Here is an 18,084-nt window from a genome sequence, read left to right as displayed (position 1 = left end):
CCATTACATATTGTATAGCGTGGTTGTTGCGTTCGAGGTTTGGATCGATTTATATGTTTCGGCTCAAAGTGACTTCAAGCTAAGTATCAATAAAGTTTTCAACGGCGCTAGTGTGTGTCATGATTTACTGTAAAAATGTCATAACTTTTACAAAATATATGCAAAAAGAAAGTGAAACACTGGGACATACTTAAGCATTTGCTGTTAGTCTGAAAACTCATTTATTTTTAAAATATACTACTAAAATATACAATCATGCTTGGAGATCTCTGAAAATGCATGCAATGTTTAATTATATCTTTACTTTCACTTTACTTATTATGATTCATAATCATAAATGACAGCAGGACACATCATGGCACTTTGCATATTATGACATGCATATTAACACCGAAAAGTCAATAAATTCAAATTATCATATTATTATGACAAATGTGGACTGTTATTTATTAGTCTCTTAAAAACCAACTTCATGTTTCATCTTTTATTCAGCTTCAAAAAACATTAAATAGGATCAGAATGTATGAGTATATTAAATAAGGATCAGAATGTATAACTATATTAAAGCATATTATTTATGCAGATATGAGTGTGGTAGAAGTTTCCGGTGTCTCTGTGAAGCTGCTTTATTTTCGTAGTCCTCTCTTACTCCTAGAGCCTTTGGTACTAAGAGAGAGGGAAAAACATCTTCAAAATACATTTGTAATTAAGTAAATGATCCGTGAATAATTTAATGGTTGCATTTTTTTAATGCTTGTTTTTAGATCAGAACAGACGTGTGACCTTTTTTATGGTTATGACCCACAAGGTCACAAAGAAGACTACAGTTTGTCGCTGGACTTTTTAGATCTGTTTATAGCCTTTATTTTATGACATAAACTATACAGTGATGCACTAGGTGTTAACAAAAGCCATGTTCTTTTATTAACGTGCCCCAGATTAGTCTTATTTTGCACAGGCATATGTTGTCTTAATCTATTGCGGTAGTGATGTCAGGCCAGATCAAATCTCCCATTCTACTAGTGCTTAAAATGGGATCTTCCAGGAGCCCTGGGTCTGTCTGACCCCCTATAACTTCCCCGTTAACCCTTGAACAGCTGCTGGATCTGTCTTCATTCTCTGTCTGCCCTGGAGAGCCCTTCGATAAATCATCTTGAAACAGAATTTACAGTAGTGATACTGTAAATGTTAGACTGTTAGACTGGGAACATCCCAGCTGTGTTACGGCTCAGTTTAGTACAGGTCACATTAGCCATAACAGCTCGGTAGGTGTGTGCAGATTTGGCATGAGTCAGGCAGAGTGCGTTTGGCGAGAGGGTGAGGGTTGAATGACGGGATCAAGCGCTGGTTTGGAATAGCAGCTCTGTTGTTTGATATTTTATGGTGATGGTGGTCTATTATTAAACCACCTGACTTCCAAACAGCTTAGTGTTGAGCAGCTGTTCACATGTTTACGAAAAATGACATATTCATACTACCAGATGTATTTTGCTGTCAAAACAGTCCCTTATACAGGGTAAAAAGCAAAATGTGCATTGAATTAAAATTATTTTGCATTAAATGAATGTGTCTTTATTTATTTTGCAACAATAAACTGTTAAAAAAACAAAAATGTTATTTAACTTGTAAAGTGTTACATGAGAACATGGTAATACCATGGTTTGGGGCACTAACAAAATGGTAAATACTGTATATGGTAAATACATATGATCCGTTGTTTGCTTCTTATTTTCCTGATTATTAAATAATTTATGTTGCATTATCTTATATATATCTTTATATTTTAATTTTTTCAATAAAACAAGTGATTTTATATCAATACACTTTCCAGTTACCTTTAAAAAAAAATTTACGGTGTATATATATATATATTAAATATATATATATTTTAGATTTTACATAGAAATATATAAAAACACAGCAACATCATGTTTTAGGACACTGGCAGGATTGTAATACCATTACAAATACCATATTGTATATGAATAGGATAATTTGGTGGAATTTTGGACAGTTGTTTCCTGATTATTTTTTATTTTATTTTATTATTATTATTGTTTATTATACTTATATTTTTGGATCATTTAATCATTTAATATTTTGATTAAATCTGTTTATTATATATATTATTATATTTATTATATCTGATATTAAATGATCATTTTTCATTTGCGTTTTAAGTGGACAACAAATAGTGCATATTTTGCATAAAAATATATGAAATAGAAACATGATAATAACATAGCATTATGTAGTATTCTTTGATGTACCTTTAAACACCACATGGTGTATAAATATGATCATTCGATACTACGGTATATATCAAAATACCAGGGTATAACCATTTTTCTGTTTACTTGCAATGTCCAGTACACAATCCTTCAGCTATCTGTTTATTGACTTTTGCAGGTTCTGGATAAAGGTTGTGCCAGAACAAAGCAGCAACTGTTATTCCTTACTGAGAGTTCTGGAAACATGATGCTATTCTAGATTAGTGGCATTACGCGTCTTAGCTTGGTCTTTACCAACGCCTTTCACACACTGAGGTCAATCCTGTGTGTTATTTCAGGACCATTGCTCATCACTCTTCACATCTGAGCTGAAGGTATAAAGTGTTTTATTGTTCAACATTCGCTTGATATTTGATATTTAACACCTGTAGGGGCTACACAGGTTTTTGGCAGCGTTGACGCAGTTGAATGGGGCCCAAATCTGCATTTGTTTTTCTTCTTATCTAATGACAATATCCCACTGAAATCAATTTGAGCTGCCTTCATAAATATCAGAGCAATCTTAATGTCAATCATAATGGCATGCTTGATTTACTGCTGGGGTGAATCATGCAATATGAATTGCACTATAAGAAATCAATACTTTTATTCAGCAAGAATGTATTAAACTGATCAAAAGTGACAGTAAAGGCATTTATAGTCTTTTGAATGTTCTATTCATCAAAGAAAAAATATGTTCCACAAAAATATAACTGCAGATCAGCATATTAGAATGATTTCTGAAGATCATGTGACACTGAAGACTGGAGGAATGATGCTGAAAATACAGTGCTGCATCACAGGAATAAATTACACGCTAAAATATATTACAATAGAAAACAGATATTTTAAACTGTAATGTTATTTTACAATAGTATTGTTTTTAATGTATTTTTATCAAATCAAAATGTTCAAAAATATTTACAATATTTAAATCTAGTGTACATTTATTCGAATTTCATATAGGCCTAATGACAAAAATATGCTGATTAGTGTCTAAAATGTGGGCCATGTAAACCTCAGAAAATGAAAGGAGGAAATCTTAATTCTGACACTTTGGTTTGTCGTATGAACAACGCATCAAACTTACTTTTTCTGATGGTCACTGACGCGATTCCTCAGGACTGTGATCTGTGAGACAGAAAATCACAGGTATGAATCAGTCTCTGTGAATCTGCTCTGCTTCCTTCTCATGTCGGTCAAGCGGCGTCTGATTGATCTGCCAATCTGTGCTGGGTGTGACTTCATGTGTGTGTGTAAGTGATAGTTGTACTAAACTGTTCATCCCATAAACCCGTCTTCTCTAAATGTCATGACTCCTCTAACATCATGTTAGGTTTTGTGGTTTTGAATCCTCACCTCATATTTCTGGCACATGTATCTGTCCTGCAGCTCAAACTTCTCGGCTTCAAGTTGGCGCATCCACTTCCAGAGTTCATTCGCAGTTTCTCTGAATAAAGGCACATGAGGAACATGATTAACCAGTCTATGAATGTGAAGCAACAGCCTGTGGCGTCACGTCACGGTGCTGCTTGACTATATTTCATGCTGGCATTGGTGTTTTTTTTAATTCCTTCACCTGAGTTTATCAGCACTCAGGTTTTCGACATTCAGTTCCTTACGGCGTTCGCTAAGAATCGTTTTTTTCTTCTCCCTCTCTGTTTGCTTCTTAGGCCCTCCCCTTTTGTCTGTCTGTCAATCAAAACAAAACAGAAAATTTGCATTTGTAGTGGCTGTGCACCTTTGACCTTTGACCTCTGAGCTCATTACCCTCTGCATGAATCCCGTGAACTGGAAGCTCGAGAGAACCTTCTTCTTCTTAGCGTCATCATCGGCCTTCCTCTTAGCCTCTTCCTCCTCTTTTCGTGCCTTTTCCTCCTGGAACAAATTGATGGCCATTTGTAATCTGAATTTGCGCTGGACCTCAGGTGTCATTAACTTCCTGTTATTTTATGCTGTTTGACATTTCAAAATTTGTTATTTTATAGTGTTATTTGTTATCATTATACAGTATATTAATGTATTATCCTAATCATAAACAGACTGGTTTGTAGTGAAAATAGATTCAACTGCACTTTATCTGCGGAAGTCAGAAGTCAGAAGTCTCACACATTCAAAGAAAAGAGCTTTTTTTCCCCTTGTAAAATACGTCCACTTCCCTGAACTTACGGCTAGTTTGTTTTGTCGCTCTTTCTCGTGCTCTGTCCGGATCCGGTGCTGCTCCGCTCGTTCTGCCCTGCGGTTCTCCTGATGGTCACAACACACAGACAACCAGTCTGAAGATCAACTAATCATATTTAGCACATCTAAAAGCTTTGAAACAAGCTCAGAGTTCAGTTTGAAGCACTTACTGCATCAGTTGGAACAGAAGATTTTTACCAAGGCTGCATTTATTTGATCATTAATATAGTAAAAACAGTAATATTTGCTGTTCAAAAAACATGATTATTATTATCAACACTGAAAACCGTTTTTCAGTATACAGTACAGCTGCTTTATATTTTTGTGGAAAATGAAACTTTTTTTTTTGTCTGGATTTTTTGATGAATAGAAAGTTTAAAAAAACTCAAATCTTTTGTAACGTCATAAATATCTTTCCTTTTTTAGTTTAATACCTCCTTGATTAATGAAAATACTAATTTACTGATCCCAAAATGTTCAACGGTCATGTATCGCGTTAATCGATGTGTAACTCAAATGTAGTTTGATGTAGTTTTATATTTTAAGTCACGCATTCAGAATTCACAATTTACACAATACATAAACATTGACTGTGGTATATTATGCTCTGTTTTCTATAGTTTATTATGTTCCCTACACAGTTATGCCTTTATTTGAAAGTATGTATTTATGTAGTCAAAAGTTTGGCTCTCTAAAATGAGTCTCAGTCCTGCTGGAAAGAGCAGAGTACAGCAAGCATGAGTTTCCATGCTGGTAAACCAGTATAGTCCTGCTGTTTACCGACAAAACCTCACTGCTCAATAGCATTTTTCAGCATGTTCACTTGTTTTATTACAGTTGCAGCAGTGAAGGTTAATTCATTTGTTCTGTAATGTGTGACAATAATTATGAAGAAATGTATCACACTTTTATAAGATTTTTGTAAAATATCTTACAATCCTTTGGGTGAGGTTGATTAGCTCCTCTTCTTCTTTCTTTCTGCTCTCGAAGTGAGCCTCGATGAGCGTCTGTAGCTCCGTCAGATCTTTCTCCATACGTTTGCGGTGAATATCCTGAGGATTTAGTTTTGAAGGTGATTATGTAGTATAGTGGTAATGTACAGTACAGTACAAACTACTCGTAGCACATGTTTTATGACAGCGCAGATCATATAACACTGTTTAGTTGAGTGATTTATTGGCATGACAGTTAACTTATATTTGTAAAACATTTGCAGCTTTGCTGCTGACAAGGACGACAGTGCAAAGCTAATTGCAGTAGTAAACAAATGAATGCAATGCAAATAAATTAAAGAAGTCTACTACAATAATTACATTAATATGATGCACCATAAAAAATAATTAAATTAAATTAAATTAAATTAAATTAAATTAAATTAAATTAAATTAAATTAAATTAAATTAAATTAAATTAAATTAAATTAAATTAAATTAAATTAAATTTTCAATAAAAATAAAATAAAATATTGTAAAGTACTCACATCAAAATCAACTTTCTCTCCATCAGGAATTTTAGGAGGCACCAAAGCTGGCACAAAGGGTCTAATAATCAATAACAATGCATTAGTATTTTTTTTTTTCATACTAATGGTCTTACATTTGGAAATATATAGTTATATATTATACTTTATATTTAACCTATTTTATTTATAATTTATTTCACAGAAAAGTGAAAGTTACACTCACTTATGCTTTGGTTTTGTTTCTCCTGCATCATCAAGTTGGCAAGAGTATAAAGAAAAAATACAAATGTATAATTTAGTTGCTGGTGATTTTATTGTTGTTTCTTTTAATAAAGGGGTTAAAGGTTGCCAGGGCTCAGTTTGTAGAGTGAAACCAGTTTAGAGTGAATCTGATGTTATGATGTTTACCTTCTTCCCCAGGTTCCTCAGAGGCATCTAAATAAAAAAGACAGTCATGTCAGCTATGACAGCAATGTGGAGATCCACAGCATACAGATAAAGATAAAGGAAGTACAGAAAAAGCCCTGAAGATACATCTGTTATTAGAAACTACAAGGTATTTTGTCTAAACAGTTTTGTTTTAAAATCCCCATTGTATTTCAGGCTAAGAAAGTCTGGAAGAGCTTGAAACGTCTTCAATATGATGGATGTAGTCCATTAAGCTGACAATAGCTGACATTGTTCTAAATGTGTCACTCTTCGTTTAATCAGTGACTTTGTGAAAGTATAATTATGGGTGTTGTTGATCATATTATAAGAACTTGCTGAATAGTTTTTATTTCTTTTTTCACCTGCCTGATGTGGATTGAGTGTTTGCTTCCCACTGGCCTCTACAAGCCCAAAAAAATAACACATAAGCAGGAGAATTTACCTGAACACTCATTATGATCATTCTGAAGTCTTGCCTGTCTATCACGATTTGTCTACATTACTCATCACTATTAACCCTAAGTAACTCTAAGAAAAGTTGATGTAAGATTTAAGCCTGAAACTGTATTTTCTTGTAAAATATTCTCTAATAGTCTTTGTTTTATTTACAGTTTTACTAGTGAAGTAATATGTTATTTATAATTATAAATATTTCACATTTATTTATATTAACATGCATGATTTATTTTTTAAAGTATACAAATTAAGCAAAGTATGGAGGACCAAATTAACAGGGACATTTTTCAAGGAAATATCTAGTTATATTTCAGACCTTAATTTAAGGAAATAACTATGAAATTCTATTATGCATTGGTCTTGTTATGGCTTAAAAATTAAGCATTACTTTCATTCTTTTAAATTCATGAATAAAAATAAATATTGTTCATTTGTATTTAATCCTGAATTATTTTTATTACTTTTTTCCTTTATGTATTTTTTTCTGTATTTATTTTATTACATTTATTTGTATTCTTCACTTTTATTTACTTATTCTTTCATTTATTATATATATATAGAATTGAATTGTCAGAATTGTGAAATAAAAAGTCACAATTACCTTATTTATTTATTTATTTTATTTTTTTTGCAGGTTTGGTTCTCCATAGCGAAAGCGATTTTTCACCACAGGATAAAAAATAAGAACTGAGAATTAAAAAGTTCAAATTACAATCTTAAATTGGAAGACTGTAAGAATGAAAAAACTGAATTCTGATTTTACATCCTTATAGAATTGTGAAGCGGGGGGGGGGGGGGTAGATCACAATTAGCTTTTTAATTTTTTATCTTTTGGCAGAAACAAGCTTCCATACAAGCCTAATTCATTATTAGCTGTAGCATGAGATCATAATCATGCATATAGTTGCAAATGAGCAATGCACGCATGCAAAATACACAGACTCTCAAACACACTCATATGAATGAGGATATTATTATTATTGTCATTTTGTTTTGTTTTTTAAAGAAAAATATATTCCTATATTAAATAATTTTGTCCATTTGAGGGCATTGCTATATGTTTCCAAAATTAAGTTTTCACAGATTTAGCTCACTTTTGGTGGATAGTTTTGACACAAAAACTCAAACACACACACACAAACGCATACTTCAGTCTCATTTAACACTTTGAATGCATGTGAGGAGTTGATGTAGGAAATCAGGCCTCGTTTTATAACGGCTTAGACTCGTGAATGATGTCACACGGGGCATTGCATAATGTTGTTTGGGGAACTGCTGGTCCTGATACTCCACCCTCGAACTAATCCAGCCACACATAACACACCTGCCACCGGTTTCTCTGATATCGGCTTCTGCTGCCAAAGAACATGATCTCACAACACACACCCCACCGCTCATCCGCTCTCTCTCTCCTGTTCTTCAATGATGCATGATGGGTAGTTTACAAATCAAAGCAGCCAAATGTCCTCCCAGAACAACAAATAGCTGGCACTTTCATTAGGACATTAGAAATCAAGCTGTTTTTTCAACAAATGATCAGTAAAAGGAGGTGCTTAACAATCCGATTTATTGAGGTTGAGTTAAATATATAAACAAGCTTCACAAGTTTTATTTATTTTTCAGAATGGATCCACAATTCTTCCTCTCCCTGAACCAGTCTTTGTTTCTACAGGTCTAATTTCAGTGGGCTAAACACACATTCCTGTCACATGAAGGGATGGTTTGTATTCAAAATACATGTCTCTGTTCAGTGCAACCTCGTTCACTGTGAATCCCACTCTCTCTGTTACTGGTCAATAAAGGTAACTTTTAACTGAGGTATCAGGGTAAAAGACCAGGAGTCGATGTGTAAACCAGATCATCTAAAGCAAGGAAACCTGATTCTCGTTTGGGCCGGCCAAGAGAGGGAGAGACTGAGCCTGTCATTGTGCTCCAAACAACAGCCCTTCTCAAAGGCCTCGAACACACTAACCTTTCTCTGCGTGAACACTGACCGGAATGTTCTAACTGAACTTACTTCATCAGGGCTTTAAGGAAAACCGCAGCAAAATCATAAAAAATGATGTCTATTGTGCATGCTTTTTTATCATTATGAATAATTGGAAGAATAATCAGATGCCATTTTTTAAGTGTCTCTAATACATGTTTATTAAAATCAATTATTAATGAAACATCACTGCAATGCATTTATGCATTTGATCCCACAATTTGACGGATTTAGTTTATAGCAGTAATTATAGATGTCCAGGATAATAATCAGTAAAAATGTAAAAAAAAAAAAAAAAAAAAAAAAAATCTGTGTGAAAAGATATTTTCTCCCACATAATAATGACATAAAGATAATAATGACATAATGACAAAAGTCAAAACTAAGAGATAAAAAAGTATTTTGTGTGTGTGTTTGTGTGTGTGTCATAATGACTTCTAATGACTTCATTAATTCATCTTTTATGTGAGAATGTTGACAATTTAGTCAATTATGAATTATAGCATGATTGACATGACTTCAAATGTTTAATAAAATGCTCAAAAGGTGAAATGTGAGAGGTTGTTTACATCCTTTAGAACTCTCATAAATTCAGCTTTTTGGGGGGCATAATTATGACAAATAAGCATGATTTCTTTCCTGATGTGGCAGAAATGGTCTTAGATGAAAGTTGTTTATTTTTAGTTTATTCGCCAAGATATTAGCTAATTCACTAAATTGTTGTCTATATTAAAAAAAAGTATTTTGTCAGGTAATCTAAATTATTATTTTCTATGTAAACATCTTAATTAACATTATTTAATTAAACAATATTGCTTCTTACAATATTTGTATATTCTCTACTTTCAAACAGTGCATTTTGTGTGTTGTTTTGGAGTATTTGATTTTAAAATAAAGGTGGCTTAATAGACAAAACGGTGAGTTTAATGCAGATTTATTATTTACTGAGAAGCAAAGATGAAAACTTACCCTCTTGCCCCCTGGACAGAAACAAACAAGATGGAAATGTTATGTTAACTTTTGCGATCACTATAAACTCAAACTCAATGATTGAACGTGTCTGCTGATAAACTTTCATGCATTTATTCTCTTGTTCCATCTTAATGTATATAAATGCTCTTAAATGAATCATAAAGACACTTACTCATGCTCAACGTCCTCTCTGTTTGACATGCTTAGATTAAGACCTGTTTCATATACAGATAACAGAAGAATTTGTCAGCTCTTAAAATGACTATACGAGTCAAGACAACATATTAAACGATCAGTCTACCATGCTTTTGGTGGAGACGTGCAGATATTGCTCTTACCTGTCTGTAGGTCAGAATGAGGTTACTCACTGGTTTGTTACCAGAGGCTGTTTGCTCTTGAAGCTGAACCCCAATGGTATATAAATTGTTGCAAGATCACATGACTATACTGTATATGAAGTGATTTGTGATGATAGAGGGTGGGCTGGACGGACAAGCCACTGCACATACATGCACCTATGAACACATTAGAACAATACACACATTCTCTTTGTCTGTGCATCGTGTCTATTAATAGATCGGCTGACAACTGTGTGCTCTTATGATGATCTTAGAGCTCTAACTGTTCTGGAGTGATAATTTTATATATAATAAAACAGTGACTTAGGTGATAGGATATTTAGATACTGGTAAATTAAAGGAATAGTTCACCAAAACATAAAAATAAAATAAAAATTGCTGAATATTTACTCTCAGGCCAGCAAAGATCTAGATTGATAGATGTAGAGTTTGTTTCTTCAACAGAACAGATTTGGAGAAATGTAGCATTATGATACTTGCTCACCAATGGATGCTCTGCAGTGAATGGGTGCCGTCAGAATGAGAGTCCAGACAGCTGATAAAAATATCATAATAATCCATAAGTAATCCACACCACTCCAGTCCATCAGTTAATGATTATTAATTATTGCACATGTATTATTATTATTATTATTATTATTATTATTATTATTATTTTAGGGTTGTTTTATTTATTTTTATTTATTTTTTTAATGTTATTTATTTGTTTGTGTTTCTTGTTTTTATTTGTTGCTATTAAATTATAGAATTAGTTAAATAAACAACTAAACTGTATCTAACATGATAAGATTTTAAGGAAAATAAAGAACTGCGGCAACTTGATTAAAGCTGCCAGTATCAATACAATATATATATATATATATATATATATATATATATATATATATATGTGTGTGTGTGTATTTATACATATTATTATTATTCTATGGGCTACATAGTTATCACAAATAATACATGCAGAAGGCAGAATCCTGACTGGACGAGAGGAGGAGCTGGGGATGGAGGAGGGTCATTAGCTATTGAGCCAACGTGAAACCTGCTGATAATACTGAAGGACCTTATATATGGATGATGTGATATGCGTACTGTTATAACATATTAGTATTCTAGTATAAACAATATCTTTTCAATTATATACAATCTAAAAATTAAATAACATTGCAACTCCTAAGAACAGACAGTATAATATCAAAAGTGATAAAGAAACTGACTTGCTGTTCTTATTTTGTTCTCACATTCAAGAAGAAACACTCTTTAAACCTGCTCTTAAATCATGTTATTTGCTAAGTGCCTTGATAAAAGAAAGATGCATGATGAAACTCAGCACAATGAATGCACAAATGTACTAGTTTGGAAACATTATTCAGATGGTTAATCCAGCAGTAGAGCAAAACTTCATTGCTCTACTGAATACAGAGGTAATGTGGGACATAAAGGCAGATCTTTCATATTTCAGAGGTGAGTCATGTGATCAGGAATGACTCAATGTCACAAAAACACAGGGCTGAGAGTTGGTCAATCAGGGGTGAAATGTTTTACCTTTTCACTTTTTTGAGCACTGTGTGGACATCATGGACATTTAGTGAGCAGTGTTTGACTTTAGTAACTGGTTTTGTTTGTCTGCTATAGCTGTTTGGGCATGTTTTGGATGAATGGCTTTGGACTTGATTTTTATGCACTTTTTCAGTTTCAAGTATGACATTATTAAAAAGCTTTCTAAATATCAATGTCAATGATTTATTTTCAATGCACGCCTAATAAGGCTCTTCAGTGGTTCTTTGAACCAAGTTCCACGATAGTCAATCTTAATAACCATTGATGTGTACATTTTGTCCAAAGAGACTTACATTGTGTTCAAGTTACCCAAGTAAATTCTATCAGTTCTTGATTTCTCTGGGAATCAAACCTATGACCTTGAAGTTGAGCAATATTGATCATATTGTATTAGTAAATAAGTGTAGATCATTTATTTTAATACAATTTCTTCTAAAGTTCTAGCTGGTAAACACTGCCCTCTATCAGCTGGTAAGTGTAGGAGCATCAGTTTCTTGGTTTTATACAAGATCAAATCAGACTCTTTTAAGAGTGTTGGGGAGTAACTAGTAAAGATTTGATTTCAAAAACAGTATCATAGCTATTAAATTATTTATTTTTATGATGTTAAATCTGTATTTGACCTCAGGATGATCTCAAACCAAGTCGGATTTTGTGGTGGATGTGCTTTAAAATGATTATAATCTTAATTCAAGTGATGAAGGGTTTTGAAAGTCAGACAGTAATCATTGTTGAGTCCTACTGTAAGGTTAACCCTGCCTGCTTTACATGCTTGAAAATAATTAACAGTTAAAAACATCAGAAAATTTAGAAAAGTTATAATGTAATTGAAATAGTTACACTACGTATAACATTTTAGACAGGATAATTTGTTATCTGTAAACTATTACGTTTCCAAAGTAACCTTCCCAGCATTGCTGATAAAATACTATTAAAATGACTGTAATGCAATGACATCAGCTTTTATCGTAACTGGTAAACTGAGAAATATGCAGCCAAACCAGTGATACAGTCACTCTGGCTTTATCAGCACATCCGGTTTTCCAATGAAGACACAATATGTGCACGTATGAGTATGAATCACTTCATGAAGGCAGAAAGGAGGGGTTTTTTTCCCCAGGAACTGAATTTCCAGTTTATTTTAGTTTTATTAGTCACTTTATCCTCATCTATAGTCCACACCAAACATTTGTCTATTACAAACATTTACATTAAAATGACAAATCATGATATTTATTTACAGTAGATGCTGACTGTGTTCTCTTGTTTACTGTGCTGCATCAAACATTTTCTTTCTTCCTTCCATTCCAGACATGGCCTCCACATTTTTCCTCCAGTCACTGACCTCCACTGTCTTTTCCTACAAAGAGACACACAAACGCAGAAGAGAATTGTGTAATAATGCAGATCTGAATAACACTGGTTCATTTCAGTCCAGATGCACTCCATCGACCCCCTGCACACCTTCTCTGTGTCTTCCTTCTTGACGGACTTGAGGTTTGCTCTCAGGTCCATGGACACCTTGTGTTTGGAGCCCAGCAGAGAGCACAGGATGGCGTCAGCAGAGACTCGGACTCTCCTCAGGGTGGGACGCTTAAATTTGCCTCTCAGGTCCAGGACTTTGATGTTCAGATCCTTGATCTGCAACAGGTTTGTTTACAAGTTTTCAGTTTCTGTCGAACAGTTTGGTTCCTGCATGAATATATTACGTCACACACTACCACAATCATATTTCTTTTTTAAGAAATTGATATAGTTGTGACTGCTGTGTTATATTATGCATCAAATTAATCAAGAGGGATTTCTACACCCCTAAAACATAATCACTTGTATATGGTTATATATTAAGCAATAAACGTATAATGTATATTAATGTTCTTTATAGCCAGTAAAGGCATTTGCAATGCTTGAATGAATATTTTTTGCCACTTATGTTGTTTTTGTTTAGTTTTTTTCTTCAGTTTTATATAGGCCTAATATCCAGTTGTTGTTGTTTATTGTTGTGATTCATCTTGGAACGTTGGAATTTTATTTGTTTATTTGTTTAATTCTACAGAGAAAATGAACGGGAAAAATACACCCACAAGGTCGCTATTGGTTCAGTAAATATATCGGATAGTGTTTTTGCTTTTAATATGGACTGACAAAGTCCATCATCTTCCGCTTATCCGAAGGACTGACAAAGTAATACTGAAAAACGTATTATTTCAGTTCTTGTTCTAAACTGTTTCTTTACTTCTCTTGTGTTGTGAAACACTTTAGCCTCGATATCGTAGCGCTCCACGTCCACCACATCGATTTTAGCATGTAGTTCCTGACACAGCTCCTGATAGAGAGAATAAATACAGTGTTTACAGGCCTCCTGCTGTTTCTGCTGGTTTTGAAAGTACATTTTCTAAAAGTACAATAGTGTCAGATGCTAATACATTATACAGTAGTATGAGAGTGTTTTATAAGTTGTAGACGTACCTGAAGCTCAGCTAAAGACATGTTCCTCGTCTGTGGCAGAGGAGCGTTCTCAGCCAGATATCTGTCCTTCTCTGCCTCTTTATCTGCCAGCTCCTGCTCTAACTCATCCTTTGCTTTAGCGACCATAAGACTCTGACAGACACACAGACACACACTCTTTAAGATCTAATCAGTATAATAAGCATTTGAATGTACTTTAGTGCAATGCAGCTGTACCTTAAGCATCAGCTTGCGAGATGCAGTGATCTTGGACTTTTTCTGTCAAATTTGAAATAAGCACTGGTTAGTGGTTACATAAAGCAAACATTACATATGCCATCATATACTATCATCCCCATGTCACAATATCATTTGTTATTGTTACAGTAGGTTAGTTTTCTGATAGATTAGCTTGATCATGATGTATTGAAAAAGTGCCATTCAACGATGGCTTTTCACTCTCACCTCTTGCCTGCAAAAGAATAAAAACACTTGATTAGATGGTAAAATATCATAATTCTTATTAACAACATAGCTTTTATTGTTAAGGCATACAGAGATGCCCAAAAGTCTGAGACCACAGGAGAAAATGCTTCTATTTAGCACTCCTTAATTCAATACATATTGTAAATAATATTATAGTTATTATAATAATAATAATTGTAAATTATTATTATTTATTATTACTAATTGGAGTGAAAATAATTTGAAACACGGTAAATCATTTTTCAAAGTTATAAATGAAACAGATTATCAGTGCATGTTTTACAAGACTATTTCAGTATTTCCACTTCAGAACTTCATGTTTTACTTCAGTGTGCTACTGACCATTTATTAGTAATTATTTGTCTTAATAATTTAAGTAAGTTTTATGTTTGTTTTTTTCAGTTTTTCTACTTAAAATAATATGTTAAATTCATTGTGTGACTTGCCGTTTTTATTGTCTTTATATTATTTGTGAAATTGACTAGAGCAATTTCTGATGAAAACTGGAAATCCTGCACCATTTATTTATTTTATTTCAGTGTATGTCCCTCTTTTTAATTATTTAGGATGACATGAACAATACCTGATTCTTTAGGTTATTCGGCATAAATTGAAAAACTGTGGTAATTAATTATGAATGCATTATTAATCTGATTATCAATAAGTGACCCAGAAATAGTGTAGAATTTTATTATTATTATTATTATTTTTATTTTTTAATAATTTTCTGTCTCAGACTTTTGGACTCCACTGTATTCACACACTGCTAATCAGCCTATACTGAGGCCGTGAGTTAAGACAACGCAGCCGGTAAATCCAAGAATGGAGCACATTTGTCAAGAAAGCTGTAAGACATCTAGGATGACGAACAACAGAAAGCAGAGACACAATATACTCACTCGGGCATCTTTACAATGGCGTTTCTACCTGGGAGATAAAAAAAAAGGCATTTGATTCTGAAGGGCAGGACCATTGGGAGGATCTTCAAGCTTGTCCAGATTCAGACGTGCTAATCAGATCTCATTATACCGCTGTTTACTCTAACAGCGGTACTCTCACGTATCTGACTCGTGAAATCATTCCTGTTATATGCTGATTATGTGTCCTTAAAATAAATGAACTGACCCTAACTGATTGATTTGGCATCTGTTCTGCATTTGTTAACCACTTCAAAGTCCTGTCAGTGCTGCGCAAACAGATGAAGTGTCCCATAGGAAACAAGGTGTTGGCAGATGCCTATGGTGGCGTGGTGATTTTGGCATGGTAACTATGCCACACAGATAACAATCCCAGCTTTCTCCAGCTCATATTCACTTACAGTGCAGCATAAATAGACCTTCACCAGAGCTTTAGAGGCATTTACCCACCCCAAGTTTCTGCTCAATGATGCTAAACCGGTCTAGCGCACTTAAAAAAACAAAATAAAATCAAATGAAAGCATATAATCATAAATCTGGAACTGGATATTTAACTGAACACCAAAGGGAGTTTCCAAAGTAGCCTAATGTTTTTACAATCCTTTTGTTTAAATAGTATTATGCAGTTTAAATCAATGTTTTATGCATTTCAGTATTGGAAAGCCAAAAGTAAATGTTTTGAATCAGGTTCATAAAAATTTCATTTCATCATTTAATTATCTGAGAGATAAAATCAAAGTGATTGGAGAGCCAGAGAAAGATTATAAATCATTATTTACTATTATAACACACATTTGTAAATAAAATACATACATCTGAAGTTACGTTTCTTTTACAAAAGTAGTATTCACCACAGATATTGACGTCTCCCAAAATAATTTGATCAGTATGGTTTTTCCAAAGACACTTTCTTGAACCAATACATTTGATGAATATTGTATATTTGGCTACATGTTTGGCAATATGTACAGACACCGAGGAGGAAATGTTCATGCAATATTCAGATTTCTTCTTCTTAGAAATTATATATATATATATATATTAATAAGTTGAAATGCAAGCTAACTCTCCTTAAAAGGGAAGCATGTGAATGAACTTACCTTGTGGTGCTCAGATGGATAGAGAAATGATGCTCTAGAACAATGCCTCTCTTTTTTATTGTTCATCCTCTGTCTGTAACTGGATGATATTATTAGCACACAGCCACACACACACACACACACACACACACACACACACACACACAAAGCTTTTATCCAGGGCTGTTGTTGATAGGCCTTGTGGGGCACTTATCAGCCCATTAGACAGCTTTGGACTGGGGCTCCTCATGATACAACCTAATTTAGCTTTCTAAGAGATAAAACATTTTCATTTAAAGAAATTTCCATTGATCCTTTTAACATGTCCACAATAAAGTTGCTTAATATGTATATTGTCTGTGAGAGCAAATCTTCTCCTGAGTAAAAGTATCTAGTAATCCATAGGTTTTGAAAGAAATCTTCCTTAGGTTATTTTTCATAGAAGAAGATGAACATTATCTGTCTGATTATCATTAGCAATTTGCTTTAGGGATGACTTCACTTCATGGGTATCAGTTTTTGCCTTTCATATTATTTTTGCATTTATAAGATCATTTTATGTACATTAGTTCTGCTTTCTCCTCAGGCTCAGAAAGAGCCTCTACACTGTAATTGTTTTTAAAATAAGTTAATGTGAAAAAAAATATTGGAGTATGTTTTGTAAGAAAATATTATTTCAGTATTTATAATTCAAAGTTTTACAACCCGAATTCCGGAAAAGTTGGGACGTTTTTTAAATTTTAATAAAATGAAAACTAAAGGAGTTTCAAATCACATGAGCCAATATTTTATTCACAATAGAACATAGATAACGTAGCAAATGTTTAAACTGAGAAATTTTACACTTTTATCCACTTAATTAGCTCATTTAAAATTTAATGCCTGCTACAGGTCTCAAAAAAGTTGGCACGGGGGCAACAAATGGCTAAAAAAGCAAGCAGTTTTGAAAAGATTCAGCTGGGAGAACATCTAGTTAATTGATATCAGGTCTGTAACATGATTAGCTATAAAAGCTTTGTCTTAGAGAAGCAGAGTCTCTCAGAAGTAAAGATGGGCAGAGGCTCTCCAATCTGTGAAAGACTGCGTAAAAAAGGAATACTTTCAGAAACCACTGTCGGTAAACACAATCCGCCGTGCCATCAGCAGATGCCAACTAAAGCTCTATCATGCAAAAAGGAAGCCATATGTGAACATGGTCCAGAAGCGCCGTCGTGTCCTGTGGGCCAAGGCTCATTTAAAATGGACTATTTCAAAGTGGAATAGTGTTTTATGGTCAGACGAGTCCAAATTTGACATTCTTGTTGGAAATCACGGACGCCGTGTCCTCCAGGCTTAAGAGGAGGGAGACCTTCCAGCATGTTATCAGCGTTCAGTTCAAAAGCCAGCATCTCTGATGGTATGGGGGTGCATAAGTGCATACGGTATGGGCAGCTTGCATGTTTTGGAAGGCTCTGTGAATGCTGAAAGGTATATAAAGGTTTTAG

General features: G+C 33.7%; 2 protein-coding genes across 2 annotated transcripts; both read right to left on the bottom strand.

Moving 5' to 3' along the window:
- Nucleotides 1-536: 536 nt before the first annotated feature.
- On the bottom strand, nt 537-8,724 carry LOC132151457 (troponin T, cardiac muscle isoforms-like). The gene is made up of 11 exons (XM_059559551.1): nt 8,634-8,724; nt 6,322-6,348; nt 6,137-6,158; nt 5,932-5,992; nt 5,387-5,503; nt 4,440-4,517; nt 4,041-4,148; nt 3,850-3,962; nt 3,630-3,720; nt 3,361-3,401; nt 537-666 (listed from the first exon to the last, which is right to left on the bottom strand). The coding sequence occupies exons 1-11, from the start codon at nt 8,722-8,724 to the stop codon at nt 627-629; spliced, it is 789 nt and encodes a 262-aa protein (XP_059415534.1). The 3' UTR covers nt 537-626.
- A 4,053-nt stretch (nt 8,725-12,777) lies between these two features.
- LOC132151518 (troponin I, slow skeletal muscle-like) lies at nt 12,778-16,688 on the bottom strand. The gene is made up of 7 exons (XM_059559672.1): nt 16,622-16,688; nt 15,491-15,531; nt 14,356-14,391; nt 14,140-14,271; nt 13,907-13,996; nt 13,135-13,311; nt 12,778-13,030 (listed from the first exon to the last, which is right to left on the bottom strand). The coding sequence occupies exons 3-7, from the start codon at nt 14,362-14,364 to the stop codon at nt 12,938-12,940; spliced, it is 501 nt and encodes a 166-aa protein (XP_059415655.1). The 5' UTR covers nt 14,365-14,391; nt 15,491-15,531; nt 16,622-16,688; the 3' UTR covers nt 12,778-12,937.
- Between the last annotated feature and the right edge of the window lie 1,396 nt (nt 16,689-18,084).

Source organism: Carassius carassius, chromosome 10 (assembly GCF_963082965.1).
Source record: "Carassius carassius chromosome 10, fCarCar2.1, whole genome shotgun sequence".
Taxonomy (NCBI): domain Eukaryota; kingdom Metazoa; phylum Chordata; class Actinopteri; order Cypriniformes; family Cyprinidae; genus Carassius; species Carassius carassius.
This window is presented reverse-complemented; position numbering and strand designations above follow the sequence as displayed.